A 14460-nucleotide genomic window follows, 5' to 3' on the forward strand; every position below is an offset into this window, starting at 1 on the left:
TAAAGCTTTATCTCCGTCGGCTGTAGCTGTGGAAAAAACATCTGACTGTTGTTGCCGCGGTGAACGTCTCTCGTCAGAGCTGCTCTCTGTACACTCAGAAGCTCAGAATAGCACCACTGAATTTCCTGCAAGACACAATTAGTGTCAAAACAATGCACTAATTGAGCCTCCGGATCCTGTGTGTGTGCACCCATGCTAAGAGTGTGCGTGTGTGGGTGTATGTGTGTCTGGGTGTAGGTGCGTATGGGTGTAAACGCATGTGTGAGTGTGTGGGTAAGTGCTTGTGTTTATATTGTTTGTTTGTGTGTAGCTGATTACTGTTTCCTTTTTCAAATCTGTGTCTCCACAGCTGATGTTTATAGCAGACATCTGCAGCTCAGGACCACTGGGGTCCTCTGAGAACTAACTCTGTACCTAACTCTGTAACTAATCCTGTAACTAACTCTGTAACTAACCCTGTAACTAAGTATGTACCTAACTCTGTACCTAACTATGTAACTAAATCTGTAACTAACTCTGTACCTAACTCTGTAACTAACCCTGTAACTAACTCTGTACTTAACTCTGTAACTAACCCTGTAACTAATCCTGAAGGCAACTCTGTAACTAACCCTAACTCTGTAACCAACCCTGTTACAAAGCTTAACTCTGTACCCAACTCTATAAGTAACTGTGTAACAAATTGTAATTATGTGAGTAGCCCTGTCACTTACTCTGTAACTAACCCTGTAACTTACTCTGTAACTAACCCTGTAACTAACTCTGTAACTAACTCTGTAACTTACTCTGAGACACATAAACACAGAGAAAGAGAGGGAGGGAGCAAACAAGAGAGAGAGAGAGAGAGAGAGAGAGAGAGAGAGAGAGAGAGAGAGAGAGAGAGAGAGGTAGAGAGAGAGAGGAACAAAGAGACAGTGATAGCTCATAAGCTGTGAAATCCATGTTAAATCAGCAGTGTGGTCTGATCTCTCAGGACATTCCTCTAACTCTAGGTTCTCCTCCTCATCTCAGCGGAGAGCTGCCAATCAGGCCTTTGTCTACACTGAGTGTGCGTGTGCGTGTGCGTGTGCGCGTGTGTGTGTATGGGGTGGAGGAGGACAAGCGTGCGTGCGAGTTTGTCCACCACGATAAGCAGTCTGACGCTGCACGTCGAAAACCTCGCCTCGCACCTACCCTACCCCGAAGGGCGATAAGTGAAACAATTCGCCGAGTCTTGCCCAAGACGGCTCCGACGGCTCCTCCATTGGGCACTCCCTGTAATTCACTGGAAGAGGAACGTAAACATCATGCTTCATTCTAATGAGATCACTCACTCACTCACCCTACCCTCCCCCCTCCCCCATTCCCCACCTCGCCCCCTAACAGACACCTGCCAGAGGCAGCTTCCAAGATGAACACCAACCCTGGAGGGCGGGATGGCACAGGGCGTACGGCGAAGTGGAAGGCCAGACCAAAGAGGATGTAGACATCTGTTTGCACATGGGAGGGTTGGGGTGTGGGGGGGGGGGGGGGGGGGATGTTAAGATATCAGGGGGGGAGGGATACAGAGAGATGCAGAAAGAGAGAGATACAGTGAGAGGGAGATACAGGGTATTAGGAAAATAGATGTGCTGTCAAAATTTGAGATAAAATTTGAGATAAAATTTGAGATAAAATTTGAGATAAAATTTGAGATAAAATTTGAAATAAAATTTGAGATAAAATTTGAGATAACATTTGAGATAAACAGAGATCTTCACTCAGAGATGGTGTGTTTGCAGAAACATTGCATGGGTAGTGCCAACTGTGCCACCGCACAGGGCCTCGCGCCACTGGGAGCCCCGTTCTTCTGCTTTAATCTTTCAAGTGAATCTACCATATTTAATTGATATCAGATTATTTGGCAACATTACAGGGTGACAGCATCTCATTTTACACCCATGATGCAATTTATGATTTCAGACATTACATCATTATGTGCCTAGGAATGACTTCCGACTTAACGGAACACAGACCAGGGTCAGGGTTCAAAGGTCAAGCCAAGAGAGCCGATGACCTGACCAAAACCCCCAACCTGACCTGACCCAAACACACACACACACACAACTACCACAATGATGTAATGGACATATCCTGAAGGATTCAAAGGAGTTTAAGAACAAATCATAAATCATCAGAGCCTATGTTGAAAACGATTCAATTTCTTTATCAGTCCTGTCTCTAAGACTGGTGGTGTTGGTTTTCTTCCTGGCAACATTCGGATGGCACATCAATTCAACACATTGAAACAAATGTGTTTTTCCACTTAAGTAGACTTCACTGTCGACAACTGCTGAATCAGACCAGTAAATCCTCTCTTCACACTACAGAGTGTGTATGTGTGTATGTGTACTTGTGTGTGTGTGTTGGAATGTCTGCTGGCTGGGGGCCTTTATTAGTCTCATCCATACCGCCACATTATAGGGCCCTGTCACTGGGGCAACCGCAGGTTTTGACTGGTTGCCATGGGGAGAGTCTATTGAGTGACGTTGTCAGCCCTGTTTGCCTCTTTTCTTTCTAGAATGAGGGTCTTTTTTAAAGGTGCGTCCCCCACCCCCAACCCCACGCTCACAAACACACACACACAAACACACATTCTTAACCACACACACCCTCAGGACCCCCACCCCCATTTTTGTCACACTGAGTGCAGTGACTAAGAGAGTGGAACTAACAATCCCAGAAAAACAGCACCAGAGCCAGCCCACCCTCCACCCAGAGCCAGCCCACCCTCCACCCAGAGCCAGCCTCGCCCTCTGGACTAGACCACACTGAACCATACCAGACCACACTGGACCACACCAAACCAGTGCCAGCATTACCCTCCAGACCAGACCGGCCCATTCCATCTCCCTGCCCAGTCTAGTCCAGTCCAGTCCAGCCTTACCCAGACCCTTGTCTAGTCCTGAGCATCACTATGTACTGGAGCACACGGGAGACCCATCAGAGCAGGCCATGAATACAGTACAACACATCAATGTTTTAGTAGACTCACTTACAGTCAGATTACCTGCTGTAATAAACTCTCAACGTATCTTAAAACTCCTGTTCAGATCTGTTGAGCTCATACGTTAACTATGGTGAATAAGCAGTAGAATTAATAGTTGTAAGTTGGGCATATGACCCACTAAGAGTCTTTTTTACAAGTGAAAGTATGTAAGCTTTGGAAATCCACTTCTAAGCTTTGAACATTTTAGATGAATTATGCCATCTGAAATGGCTGGCTCAATGTTACATTTATTTTCCCACAAATACAAATAATGAAATGTATAATTTAATTTAACCCCCCCCCCCCCCCCCCCACCCCCAACACACACACACAATTTCAAGGGAGCCTCTATTTTCCAACAAACAATCATTCTAATTCAGTGCAAAGGCGGGAAGGGGAGATAAAGGAATGACTTGCGGGAAGAAGTTTCCCGAAATTCTCCCTAGCCCCCCAATTTGAACGCCTACATCACATCGCGACTGAGGGAGAGCTGGTTTGAAAGGGGGATGGGGGGTGGGGGGTGGGTGGTGGTATTGTGTGCTGAACAGCGGAGCCCCACTCTCGCTGAATGGGCATTGTCATCTGGATTTCTATGGTTCGTCAAAATACTTTCTCCCTCCGTGGGGGTTTGAGCATCTGCGCTGGGAACGGGTGCTTCTGGCAGTGCAGACTATATGCGCATGTCTGGAATATTATCCAAACACCATGTAGGCTACTTGGATGTTCTGTGACTTTTTGACCGTGGCGGAATAAAGGCCTATTCAATAACGTGATTAAAAAAACACTAGACTTGATCAGGTTTGAGACCATAGAGTCAGTTTAATCTCAATGTAACAAATTGACTTAAAAATAAAGTAAGAATATTGCATCAAATACAAATATGAATCATAACATCAAACACTCACAAAAACCAAACCAGTTTAACAGCAGTTCACTCCTACACATCAAACTTATAGAACAAAAAAACATACACTGTAGTGTAGATCCAAAAATAAAAGTACGCAGGCGCTCAAAGAATATTTGGAAAACTGAAGAAAATCTTAGTTGTTCCTGAAAGAGCCTGGGTCTGTGGAACAGGTGTGACGCCTCTCAACTAACTGGTGTTTGATGGATGCTGCCAATATTAGACTGGAATTTTGCGCGTATTTTGAAGTCTATTTATGCGCTTTTTAGGGATTGTATTTGTTCTCAACCCGGAGTTCCGGTGTGATTTCACATACTTATGGTGCTCTTTTTAAGGACAGACTCCGCAATATTTCAGAGTTATTATCGCTGTCCTCAACAACCCCTTTATGCTGCATCTTACCAGGACCATCTGGACTGCACCTAACCAGTGACTTTTTAGAAACAAACTTCTGACGATGCGAGACATTTTGGAATGCAAAACACTTGTTTATAGGAGAAAAAAAAGACAGTTTCGTACAACTAAGCTTAAACAAACACGCTCCTTTCTTGTAACGGTCTATCACAGACAGTATTTGGTCTCCATACCCGTTAGTCCTGCTGAGACCGAACAGATGTATGAATAGGTTGTTCAACAGTGTTTACAAAGGCCAGTGTGGCGCAGGCAGTATACTTCAATTGATTTCAAAGTTCAGAGTCAAAAACGACGGTGCAAACAAAACAAAAACAACTTTTCTTGAAAAAAAAAAACGAGTTCTTTTAAGACTACAAACCACAATTACGCAGTCTGTAGTCGCCCAGCAGGTAGGGGATCCGATACAGCTACACATAATTCCGTTTATCGTAGTCTCCGTTCGGTGTGGCCCGTTTTGTCGGTGGTGCGTATTTGACCGAGTAGCCCGTGTTACCGCTGGATGGGCAGGAGCAGCACAGAAGCGAGCCCCCAATCAGTAGCAAAGCCGTGGCCGCCCAGCCGATGTAGAGCGCGGCTCCAATCTCCCTTTTCTGGGACGAGAGCAGCTGTGGGTTGTAAAAGTCCGAGATGATGTTGTTCGCCATCCAACAAAGAGGCACCAGAACAAACAGTCCGCTGATGATGTAGACGACCCCTCCGGCGTTCACCACCCGGGCCTTGACGTTCTCGTCGCGGATACAGTTGGTGCACTGTGCCCCGGCGATCACGACCATGAGCCCCAACACACCCAGCACCGACGAGATGACCGTGAGCGCCCGAGCCGCCTGCAGGTCGTGTGTGAGCGCGAGGATGGAGTCGTGCACCTTGCACTGCATCTGGCCCGTGCTCTGCACCACGCAAGACATCCACAGGCCGTCCCAGATGGTCTGTGACACCACGATGTTGGCCTCGATGAACGCGGTCACCTTCCACATAGGCAGCCCGCATGCCACCATCACCAGAAGCGACCCACATACGCACAGCCCCAGCCCCAAGATCTCCAGTCCGGCCGAAACCATCTTCGCTTCTTCTCGAAATAAATGTAGTTTAAGAAAGTGGAAAAAAGTTCCCTCCTGTGTGTAAAGCAAACTGTTGTTTCTCCTCGAGACCCTATAGCTGTACAGAAACGTGGTAGTCTGTTATTCGCACATCACTCTCGCTGACGAACAAGTGGATACAGGTTCTACTCGCTTTGTTAACCGACTGGCGGATTGTACAAACAACTGGAAGAATAGTGCTGGTGCATGGATATCAATGGGACGGGGGTGCTGGGACGGGGTGGGACGGGGTGGGGGGCTCTACAAGTGTTAACGCTGGAGGAAAAACTTTCACCCAATGGGTTGCCATCGCATCTTCAAAGCACCAATGAGAAGGCAGGGAAATTGGACGAGAATGAACAAAGCGGTCCAGTGCGCATTGTGTGTGTGAACAGTTATGTGGCGTGAGTAAGGCTGTACGGGGAGCCGGGCTGGGTAGGGGATGACGATAGACTTGTTTTTCAGTAAGAAAATGTCAAAGTCAATTACATACAAAGTCAGAGTTTAATGAACTGAACTATACTACCACCCCCTACACCATATAGGGTTAGTAGATAGTCTCAGTGTTTAAAAACACATGCAGTGGTCTTAACGTTATTGAAACAATACAATGAAAATATGTAAACATAGTTTATATTTGCCATGTTTCCTTTGAGCAGGGTGTCCTACCGTTTTATTTTACTTTTATAAAACATTACTTAGCGCCATTTGTGTTCAAGCCATACTATGTCCAATGTTTCTCACAGTGTATAATTATGTTTAATCCCGCCCTGCTTGTCTAGACGTTGAAGGAATAGCAACAATGTCGCCTTCGGGAGAAACTGTAACACGTAAGCGGTCATATTGGATCATACAGCTGATGCAAATGGCTGGTTAGCTTCCTCATAATTTGAGCCGTAATGGCAACAGTGACACTAAGCCCCGCCTGCAACAACGAACGAGCGTCAAGGATGAAGGTGGAGTTCTACTTTGTTTCCGGGACTTCCTTCCTTGGTCTTGGATAGACAGACGAGGAGGTAACAAATCCATTCTTCTTTACTTGACATAAAAGTGACACTCAGGTAAGAATTTAAATAGTCGTTAACAATCGCTGTTTTCAATGCCAGTCAGAGAAAGAAGGTTTTAGTGGTTCGGATAAACAGATCATAACAACCTCCTCGGAAGCCCAACTGTTGCATGCTAGAAGTTTGACATTAAAGAAATAGTGTCATTGTAGGCCTGTCATGTGAACAATTGGATATTCCTTTTCCAATGTGGTGTTATATATAATAACACACACGATATTATTCAAAATATTATGAAAATGACCACAATTCATAGCTTGTCCGTTATATTTGGTTCAGGGCTTGAACCCCGGGTATGGACATTTTTTTCTCAGACTGGGTGTGGACGTAGCTCTACTGTCGCAAACAACCCAAGTGGAAACATTCCAGAAATAAACATGAGGTTTCTGGGGGAAAATAGGTACAACTTAAAAGGACTCATTCAAGTAACTCCAATGCTTATTGTAGGCCAACGTCATCCAACATGTAAGGTACTTAAACTTAAAACACAACTCAAATAAATCACAGCAAACACAGAATGCGTGCTTGTGAATGCTCTGGGCGTTGATGTGAAACACTTAAAACATCTGATCCGATGTATTCTTGACCTCTGAGTGTCACATCCTCAAACAAAATCATTTTTTAATGTTTTGGGTAACATTACAATAACAGAAGGAAACAATTCCACCAGGCACTCATTGTGTGTGTGAGTGTGTGATCTCAGACGTGGCGGAGGGCCACCATAGAAGAGTTATCATCCATCTTGGCTGTCGTATCTCTTGGCTAGCAGGCCCGTTTATGAGCTCCTTGTTTCCCTCCACTGGTCGACTCAGCAGGCTGGTCTGGCATCAGATGCTCCTGTACCCCGGAAACGGACTAAAAGGTGTCTTTGGGAGGTGCAGAACAGATGTATTGGTCACTGACCCCAGACTGACCTCCCACCTCATGACCTGCATTCATCTCTGGTCTGGTCTGGACAGAACTGGTCTGGTCTGGACTGGTCAGAACTGGTTTAGTTTGGTCTAGTCTCGGTGTCTCGTGCTTGGTCTGTTCAAGATTAGTCTGACGTGTTCTGAATGGGTATGGTCTGATGTGTTCTGGTGTGTTCTGGACTGTTCCGGTCTGTTCTGGTGTGTTCTGGACTGTTCTGGACTGTTCCGGTCTGTTCTGGTGTGTTCTGGACTGTTCTGGTGTGTTCTGGTCTAGACGGAGCTGTTTCGGACCCGGCTGCCATAGGAGTGGAGTATCCTGCTGACTCGTGCTAAGACATGGACGGAGACATCCTCAATGGTGTGAACAAAACAAGGAGCCATGAATCAGTTTGACGGCTGTAGGTGGCTGGGATGTGTGTGTGTGAATTTGGGCGGGTGTGTACAGGAGTTGGGAAATGTGGCCCCTGCACCCCCTACCTCCTCAGTCCCTGCACAAGGCTTTCTCAGTCTGCATCATCACAGCCTTATCATCCTGTGCTTTAAACTTTGTGTTTGTTATGAAGAGCCACACGGTTTCCTTCCAGTTGAAAGGTCCCCTCGTTCCGGCTATTGTGCCTTGTTGTGCTTTGTCAATTCATAGACCCGGTTCTAGACATGGCGGCCATGTTGTATGTTATTGTCGGTGCTTCCCACCATCACAGCCCCCCCCCCCTTCTTCCCCGGGTAGGCTACTTTTATTAGAGTCAAGTCATGCCAGGAACTCCCCTTTCAATCTCTGTGTGTGTGTCTGTAGAGGGCCTTCATGCCAAACTTGATTCTCTTTCTCATCTGCAGTTGATTGAGCAGCCTGGTCCCAGGCCAGACAGTTGGTCCCACCGCTGTTCTTGTTCACTTGCTGTTACAGGAAGCACTACATCGCTGTGGTGACACAGGCGCGTGAATGCATCGACTCCCAGCTGGCTTTTTCTCCATTTCACAACCAGAACACAAATGTACAGTCCTCAACCCTGGCCATGTCGACCCCTCCCTGGTCTAGTCTATTGGTAGAAGGAACATGTTAATTACCCCCCCCCACCACCCTCATGGCTTTAATCCAACTCATAAATCAAGTACAAACGCCTCACATGCTGGGACTTTGGCTTAGCTAAGGTGGCATTTTTCCACTCGAGGCTAAAACCGTTTAATCTCCTTCAGGTCAAATGTGATAGCCATGTTTTGGCCTACGTGGGGCTTGTTAATTAGAGTTGGTGTGGGAAGGCAACAACTGAGTGTTCCAAGTGTCTGTGTGTGTGTGTCTGTGCAAAGGCAACATTCAGTTCTGCAAGTGTGTGTGTGTGTATTAATCACCCCCAGAAGGCAGGCAGATTAAGTCTCCATTATTACGTGGGTATTATGCTGCCTGCTTCCTGTCATGTTGTCTTTGTGCTTTTACCACGGCGATAATGGTCCTGCTCTCTTCGTCCACGACTTTGCTAATGCCTGTTCCCACACTGGGAACAGGCCCTCACGGTGTGTGTGTCTGTGATAGAGAGAGGGAGAGGAAGAGCGAGAGAGTGAGTGATTGTCTGGAAGGATACAGGGCCAATGGATCAACACACACAGGACCATTGAAGGTCCGTCTGTTCAAATATGCAGCGAGGAGTGTGAATACATAGAGTTCCCTGAGGCGTTTCTGGTTTCTGTCTTGGGACGGGCTTGCGTAACAGTGGACGGGCTCTCCCCTCTCGGACCATCACCCCCAGCGCTCAGTCTGTCCGACGGCAGCGGCCCTGATAACGCGGCCACAGGGCCTTTTTGGAACAGGACCACCACACGCCCTCACGCCCTCTCTCTTACTCGCTCTCTCGTACACCAAAATGCACATGCCCACTGTCTCTCATTCTCAGACACGCTCCTAATCTCTCACCGTGTGAAGAGGGAGAGCATGAGAGACGGAGGGAGGGAGAGAATGAGAGACAGCGGGAGAGAGGGAATGAGAGACAGAGGGAGAGAGAGCATGACAGACAGCGGGAGAGAGGGAATTAGAGACAGAGAGAGATAGTGTTCCCAGTGGTGTTTGTGTTCTGACGCATCGTCTGTCTTGTGTCTCCGACCGCAGGTCCAGGATCAGTCGTGATGTCTCAGCCCGGAGAGAAAGGGAAGGTGAGTGGATCCCAATCTGAGCCCAGATCAGCCCTTGCAGGTGACGTCCGGCCTGGTGTGGCATTGTGAGGGTCCTGATGGGATGGAGCAGTGCGGTGCTTCTTTCTCCTGTTGTTCTCTCTCTCTCTCTCTCTCTCTCTCTCTCTCTCTCTCTCTCTCTCTCTCTCTCTCTCTCTCTCTCTCTCTCTCTCTCTCTCTCTCTCTCTCTCTCTCTCTCTCTGTCGCTCTCTGTCTCTCTCTCTCTCTCTCTCTCTCTCTCTGTCGCTCTCTGTCTCTCTCTCTATCTCTCTCTCTCTCTGTCGCTCTCTGTCTCTCTCTGTCTCTCTATCTATCTATCTCTCTCTCTCTTTCTTTCTTTGTCTCTCTCCTTTCTCTTCTTTCCCTCTATCTCTGAAACACCTCAGTCACACACACACACATACAAACACACCAGGCTGGCCTAGCCCATGCACTTAAAGGGAGGATATCCTGTATAAACGCTACTATTACATCAACAGCCTTATGGCTTCTGGCATTTTATCCCCATCTTGATCTTAATGAACCCATTTATCAAAACACACACACAGGCCCCCATACACGCTGTTCATGCAAACACACACAGTATACACACACGCACATACACACACCCAGTGGTCCGCCCAACCACCCACCCACTACCACATACACACAATAGAGACTGCTAGCTTGTATGATGGCCACAGGCCAGAGGGGGAAATGACTCATGTCAGTCTCTCTGACTCTCACTGTGTACACAGTACAGTACAGCAGGACAGAAAAGCTGAACCCTGTGTTTCTATGTGTGTGTTTCTGTTTCTGTGTGTTTTTCTGCATATGTGCATGTCTCTGTGTGTGTACATGTTTGTATTTTTCTGTATGTGCGTTTGTGTGTGTTTTGGAATCTGTGTGTGTGTGTGGGCCCCTCTCAGTTCCCAGAGGCTGCAGGCTACGTTGGCTTTGCGAACCTCCCCAACCAGGTCCACAGGAAGTCAGTGAAGAAGGGCTTTGAGTTCACCCTCATGGTCGTCGGTGAGTCTAGTCATCCGAAGACTGCAGCCCAGGATCTGATCTGCTGACCTGCCGTCATCCATGCCGCTCTGCTGACTCTCTCTGTCTGTCTGTCTGCCTCTCTGCTGACTCTGTCTGTCTGTCTGCCTGTCTGTCTGTCTGTCTGTCTGTCTGTCTGTCTGTCTGTCTGTCTGTCTGTCTGTCTGCCTCTCTGCAGGGGAGTCTGGACTGGGCAAGTCTACTCTGATCAACAGCCTGTTTCTGACAGACCTTTACCCAGAGAGATACATACCAGGAGCTGCAGGTAAACACATGCACACACACATTATTCACAAACACACACACACACGCACACACTGTAATAAAGGAGGCATGTCTGATTCCATGGCCCCTGCCTAGCCTGAAGCATCCAGAATGCTGAGAATGTGTGTTGCTGTTGACAAGAGACAGGGAGGGCATCTGATGGGATCAGGGGGAGGCAGGGGGTATCTACTTAGACCAGGGGCACGTGGGGGTATGTTGGTAGAGTAGTTACAGGTAGTAGTAGCTAAATATAGATGTGCTGGGGAAATTGGGGTTCAGGAAGTAGGCGGGGGAGGGTAAAGGGAGGTAGGGGTAGAGTATTCAATGTTTGGCAGTATGTAGGGGTATGTAGTGGGCTGTGTGTGTGTGGGGGGGGGGGGGGGGGAGACTGTCTGGGTAGTGCTAGACCAGGGTTATTGTGGCCTGAGGCAAGGCTTAGCTCTCTAAGCTGCTCCTGAGTCAGTCACTGTAAAGAAGATGTTTTGATGTTAAAGTTATGAAACTTCTCCGCCCGTATCTCTCCAGAGCTTTCTCTTAATAGAAGAGGTCAGCTTGTTTTCAGCACTGGGGCTCTGCGAGGCTCATCTCTTAATGAGCATACAGCACAACATCTGTGGCTTCCTAAATAAGGTGCTGTACGGCAGAAACATGTTTTTCCCCTTCCGTCCCTCCTCTCTTTCTCTCTGCCTCCTGTCCTTCCTGCTCATTCCTTCTCCTCCTCTCCTCCCTCTCTCCTCCTCCTCCTCCTCCCCATCCTCCTCCCTCCTCAGAGAAGATCGAGAGGACAGTCCAGATCGAGGCGTCCACGGTGGAGATCGAGGAACGAGGAGTGAAGCTCCGCCTCACCGTGGTCGACACCCCCGGATACGGAGACGCCATCAACAGCCAGGACTGGTGTGTGTGTGCTTGGCCCATACAATGTTGTCACTCAAATTACATCTTTTTGTTGTTCCAGTACTGAGTGCTCCTTCCTTCCTTCCTTCCTTCCTTCCTTCCTTCCTTCCTTCCTTCCTTCCTTCCTTCCTTCCTTCCTTCCTTCCTTCCTTCCTTCCTTCCTTCCTTCCCTGCCTCCTAACCTCTTCTACTCCTGCACTCTAGTCTCCTTCTCCCCTGCTCTCTTTCACTCTCCCCCCCCTCCTCCCCTCTGGAGTGCGGGGGTGTGGAGGTGTCGGAGAGCACTCAGGGCCATGTTGCTCGATGAAAAACATTGAGCATCTTCCCTCCCCCCCCCGTCTCCTCCTCCCTTCCCTGGCTCACTTTCCTGTTGCTCGTCAGACATGCCGGCATGTGACTCCCCCCCTCTTCTGTCTCCCCCTCTCCTGTCTCCCCCCTCTCTCCTGCCGTCTCTCTATACATTCTTCCCATCTCTCCACCCCCCTCTCTCCTTCTCTACCTCCCTCTTTCGAAATCTCTCACTCTCTCTTTCTCTCTCTCTAACTGTGAACTTTAGATTCCCTCAAGATTTAAGATTCCTATATGTTGAACGTATGCACCTTCCTGCCAAGGTAAATTCCTTGTCGGTGCAAACTTTCCTGGCTATTAAACCCCCTTTCTGATACTGATTTAGAGGCCAGTGATATTATGGTCTGGGGCTGAGGTAAAGTACGGTGTGTGGTGGTTGTTCTGGGAAACATGATCGTCCACACCCTCCTGTCCTAGCCTGATCAGTGTGTGTGTGTGTGTGTGTGCAGCTTCAGAACCATCATCCAGTACATCGACCAGCAGTTTGAGCGCTACCTGCATGATGAGAGTGGGCTGAACCGTAGACACATCGTGGACAACAGAGTTCACTGCTGTTTTTACTTCATATCCCCCTTCGGACACGGGTGAGAACACAGTCCCTCTCTCACACACACACACGCACATAGTCAAACACACAAGCACACACAGATCTAATCTAATCTCTCTCTCTCTCTCTCTCTCTCTCTCTCTCTCTCTCTCTCTCTCTCTCTCTCTCTCTCTCTCTCTCTCTCTCTCTCTCTCTCTCTCTCTCTCTCTCTCTCTCTCTCTAATTCTCTCTCTCTCTCTCTCTCTCTCTCTCTCTCTCTCTCTCTCTCTCTCTCTCTCTCTCTCTCTCTCTCTCTCTCTCTCTCTCTCTCTCTCTCTCTCTCTCTCTCTCTCTCTAATTCTCTCTCTCTCTCTCTCTCTCTCCCTCTCTCCCTCTCTCTCTCTCTCTCTCTCTCTAATTCTCTCTCTCTAATTCTCTCTCTTTAATTCTCTCTCTCTCTCTCTCCCTCTCTCTCTCTCTCTCCAGCCTGAAGCCCCTGGATGTGGAGTTCATGAAGGCCATCCACAGCAAGGTCAACATTGTTCCAGTCATCGCCAAGGCGGACACCCTGACTCTGAAAGAGAGGGATCGTCTCAAGAGGAGGGTAAGACCCACCCACCCACACAGACAGACACGCTGTATAAAGTTCCTCTGTGGTGGGTGTGCTTGTCGCCAGGGTAACAGGATACACCACAACCTGTTCTGGTGTCTCTAAGCCCCAACCCCCCCCCCCCCCCAGATGGAGTCCTCATTAGAAAGTAGGAACAGAACAACAATAGAATCCCAATAGAATCCCAGAGGCCCGTCGTGGTGCTAACAGACAGAGGCAGCCAGTCGGACATCCGTGAGTGTGTGAGAGTCCTCACGTTGGAGGTCTCTGTGTGTGTGTGTGTGGGGAGGGGGGGCGCGTCTGATGTATAATGGATGCATGTTTGTGATGATACAGCAAGATTACAGACAATAGGTGACTCCTCCTGATGTGCAGGGGAGAGAGAGGGAGAGTGAGAGATGGGAGAGAGAGAGTCTCCTCTCCTTCCAGATGCTTCCTACTGGATCCAATCCAGCTGTCTGTTTCCCCCCTCCCACACACACACACACTTGTCTTGTAACTGTCGCCAGGTTACTCAGGCTGGCCTCCCTTTCATCTCTCCAAAGCAGCAGGTCTACACACACACACACACACACACACACAGAAATACACATACAATACAAACACACGCACAAAGACACCCCCCCCAGGAGAGATATGTTAAGCTGATAACTCATGCTGGGCAGAGAGGAGAACGAGGCTGTGTAAATAGGATTTCCTGCTTCAGCTTGTTCTCTCTCCTCTCCTTTCTTCTCCTCCTTGTCCCTGGTTATCTCCTCTCCTCTGCGTTCTCTCCGCCCTCCTCCCTCGCTTTTCCAGACTCTTTCAGCCACAGCCCCTCACCCCCCCCCCCCTCCCCCCGCCCCGCCCCTCAGCTGTCTGTGTTTTCGGCTCCAGACCCCCAACCCGTCCTCCATTCAGACCTCAGAGCTGCTGACCTGTTCCCCCGGGGAGGGGGGTCCTGTCCTGGGCCTGGGGAAGGCCTGAATGGGCCTGGAGCTCTGGAGCTCTGGCCTGCGTGCTTAGCCAGGGTCCAGTAGCACTGCTTTATCTCCCTGTACACACACCACGCACAAACACACACACACACAGCCATACACACTACACACACTACACACACTGACTCTGAGTAAACTGCTGATATAGCGCCTCTCAGACAGTCAGGGAGCTGTAGTGACCAGATCCACACAATAGGAGCCTCCTTCCAGAGAGTAGCTGTGTCCTGCCTGGAGACCCTTCAGCTCAGCCACCCTGACCACTGCCTGGGAACCACTGCC

The 14460-nt window shown here is 48.7% G+C and overlaps 2 protein-coding genes across 3 annotated transcripts in view; one reads left to right on the forward strand and one right to left on the reverse strand.

Moving 5' to 3' along the window:
- Positions 1–3801: 3801 nt before the first annotated feature.
- On the reverse strand, positions 3802–5599 carry cldn5a (claudin 5a). The gene has a single exon (XM_084694637.1). It carries the CDS (start codon positions 5381–5383, stop codon positions 4733–4735), a length of 651 nt encoding a protein of 216 aa, XP_084550763.1. The 5' UTR covers positions 5384–5599; the 3' UTR covers positions 3802–4732.
- A 718-nt stretch (positions 5600–6317) lies between these two features.
- Positions 6318–14460, forward strand: part of LOC146219738 (septin-2) — a 35552-nt gene continuing 27409 nt past the window's right edge. The window contains exons 1-7 of one of the 2 annotated variants that reach the window (XM_084694621.1): positions 6318–6417; positions 9475–9518; positions 10445–10544; positions 10741–10827; positions 11597–11720; positions 12518–12652; positions 13081–13198. In XM_084694621.1, the coding sequence (XP_084550747.1) occupies positions 9492–9518; positions 10445–10544; positions 10741–10827; positions 11597–11720; positions 12518–12652; positions 13081–13198 (591 nt within the window). In that variant the 5' untranslated portion in view covers positions 6318–6417; positions 9475–9491. Of the gene's footprint in view, positions 6463–9474; positions 9519–10444; positions 10545–10740; positions 10828–11596; positions 11721–12517; positions 12653–13080; positions 13199–14460 lie in introns of both variants that reach the window. The other variant, XM_084694620.1, reaches the window with a different exon arrangement.

Source organism: Hypomesus nipponensis, chromosome 28 (genome assembly GCF_054491055.1).
Source record: "Hypomesus nipponensis isolate SF chromosome 28, ASM5449105v1, whole genome shotgun sequence".
Classification (NCBI taxonomy): Eukaryota; Metazoa; Chordata; class Actinopteri; order Osmeriformes; family Osmeridae; genus Hypomesus; species Hypomesus nipponensis.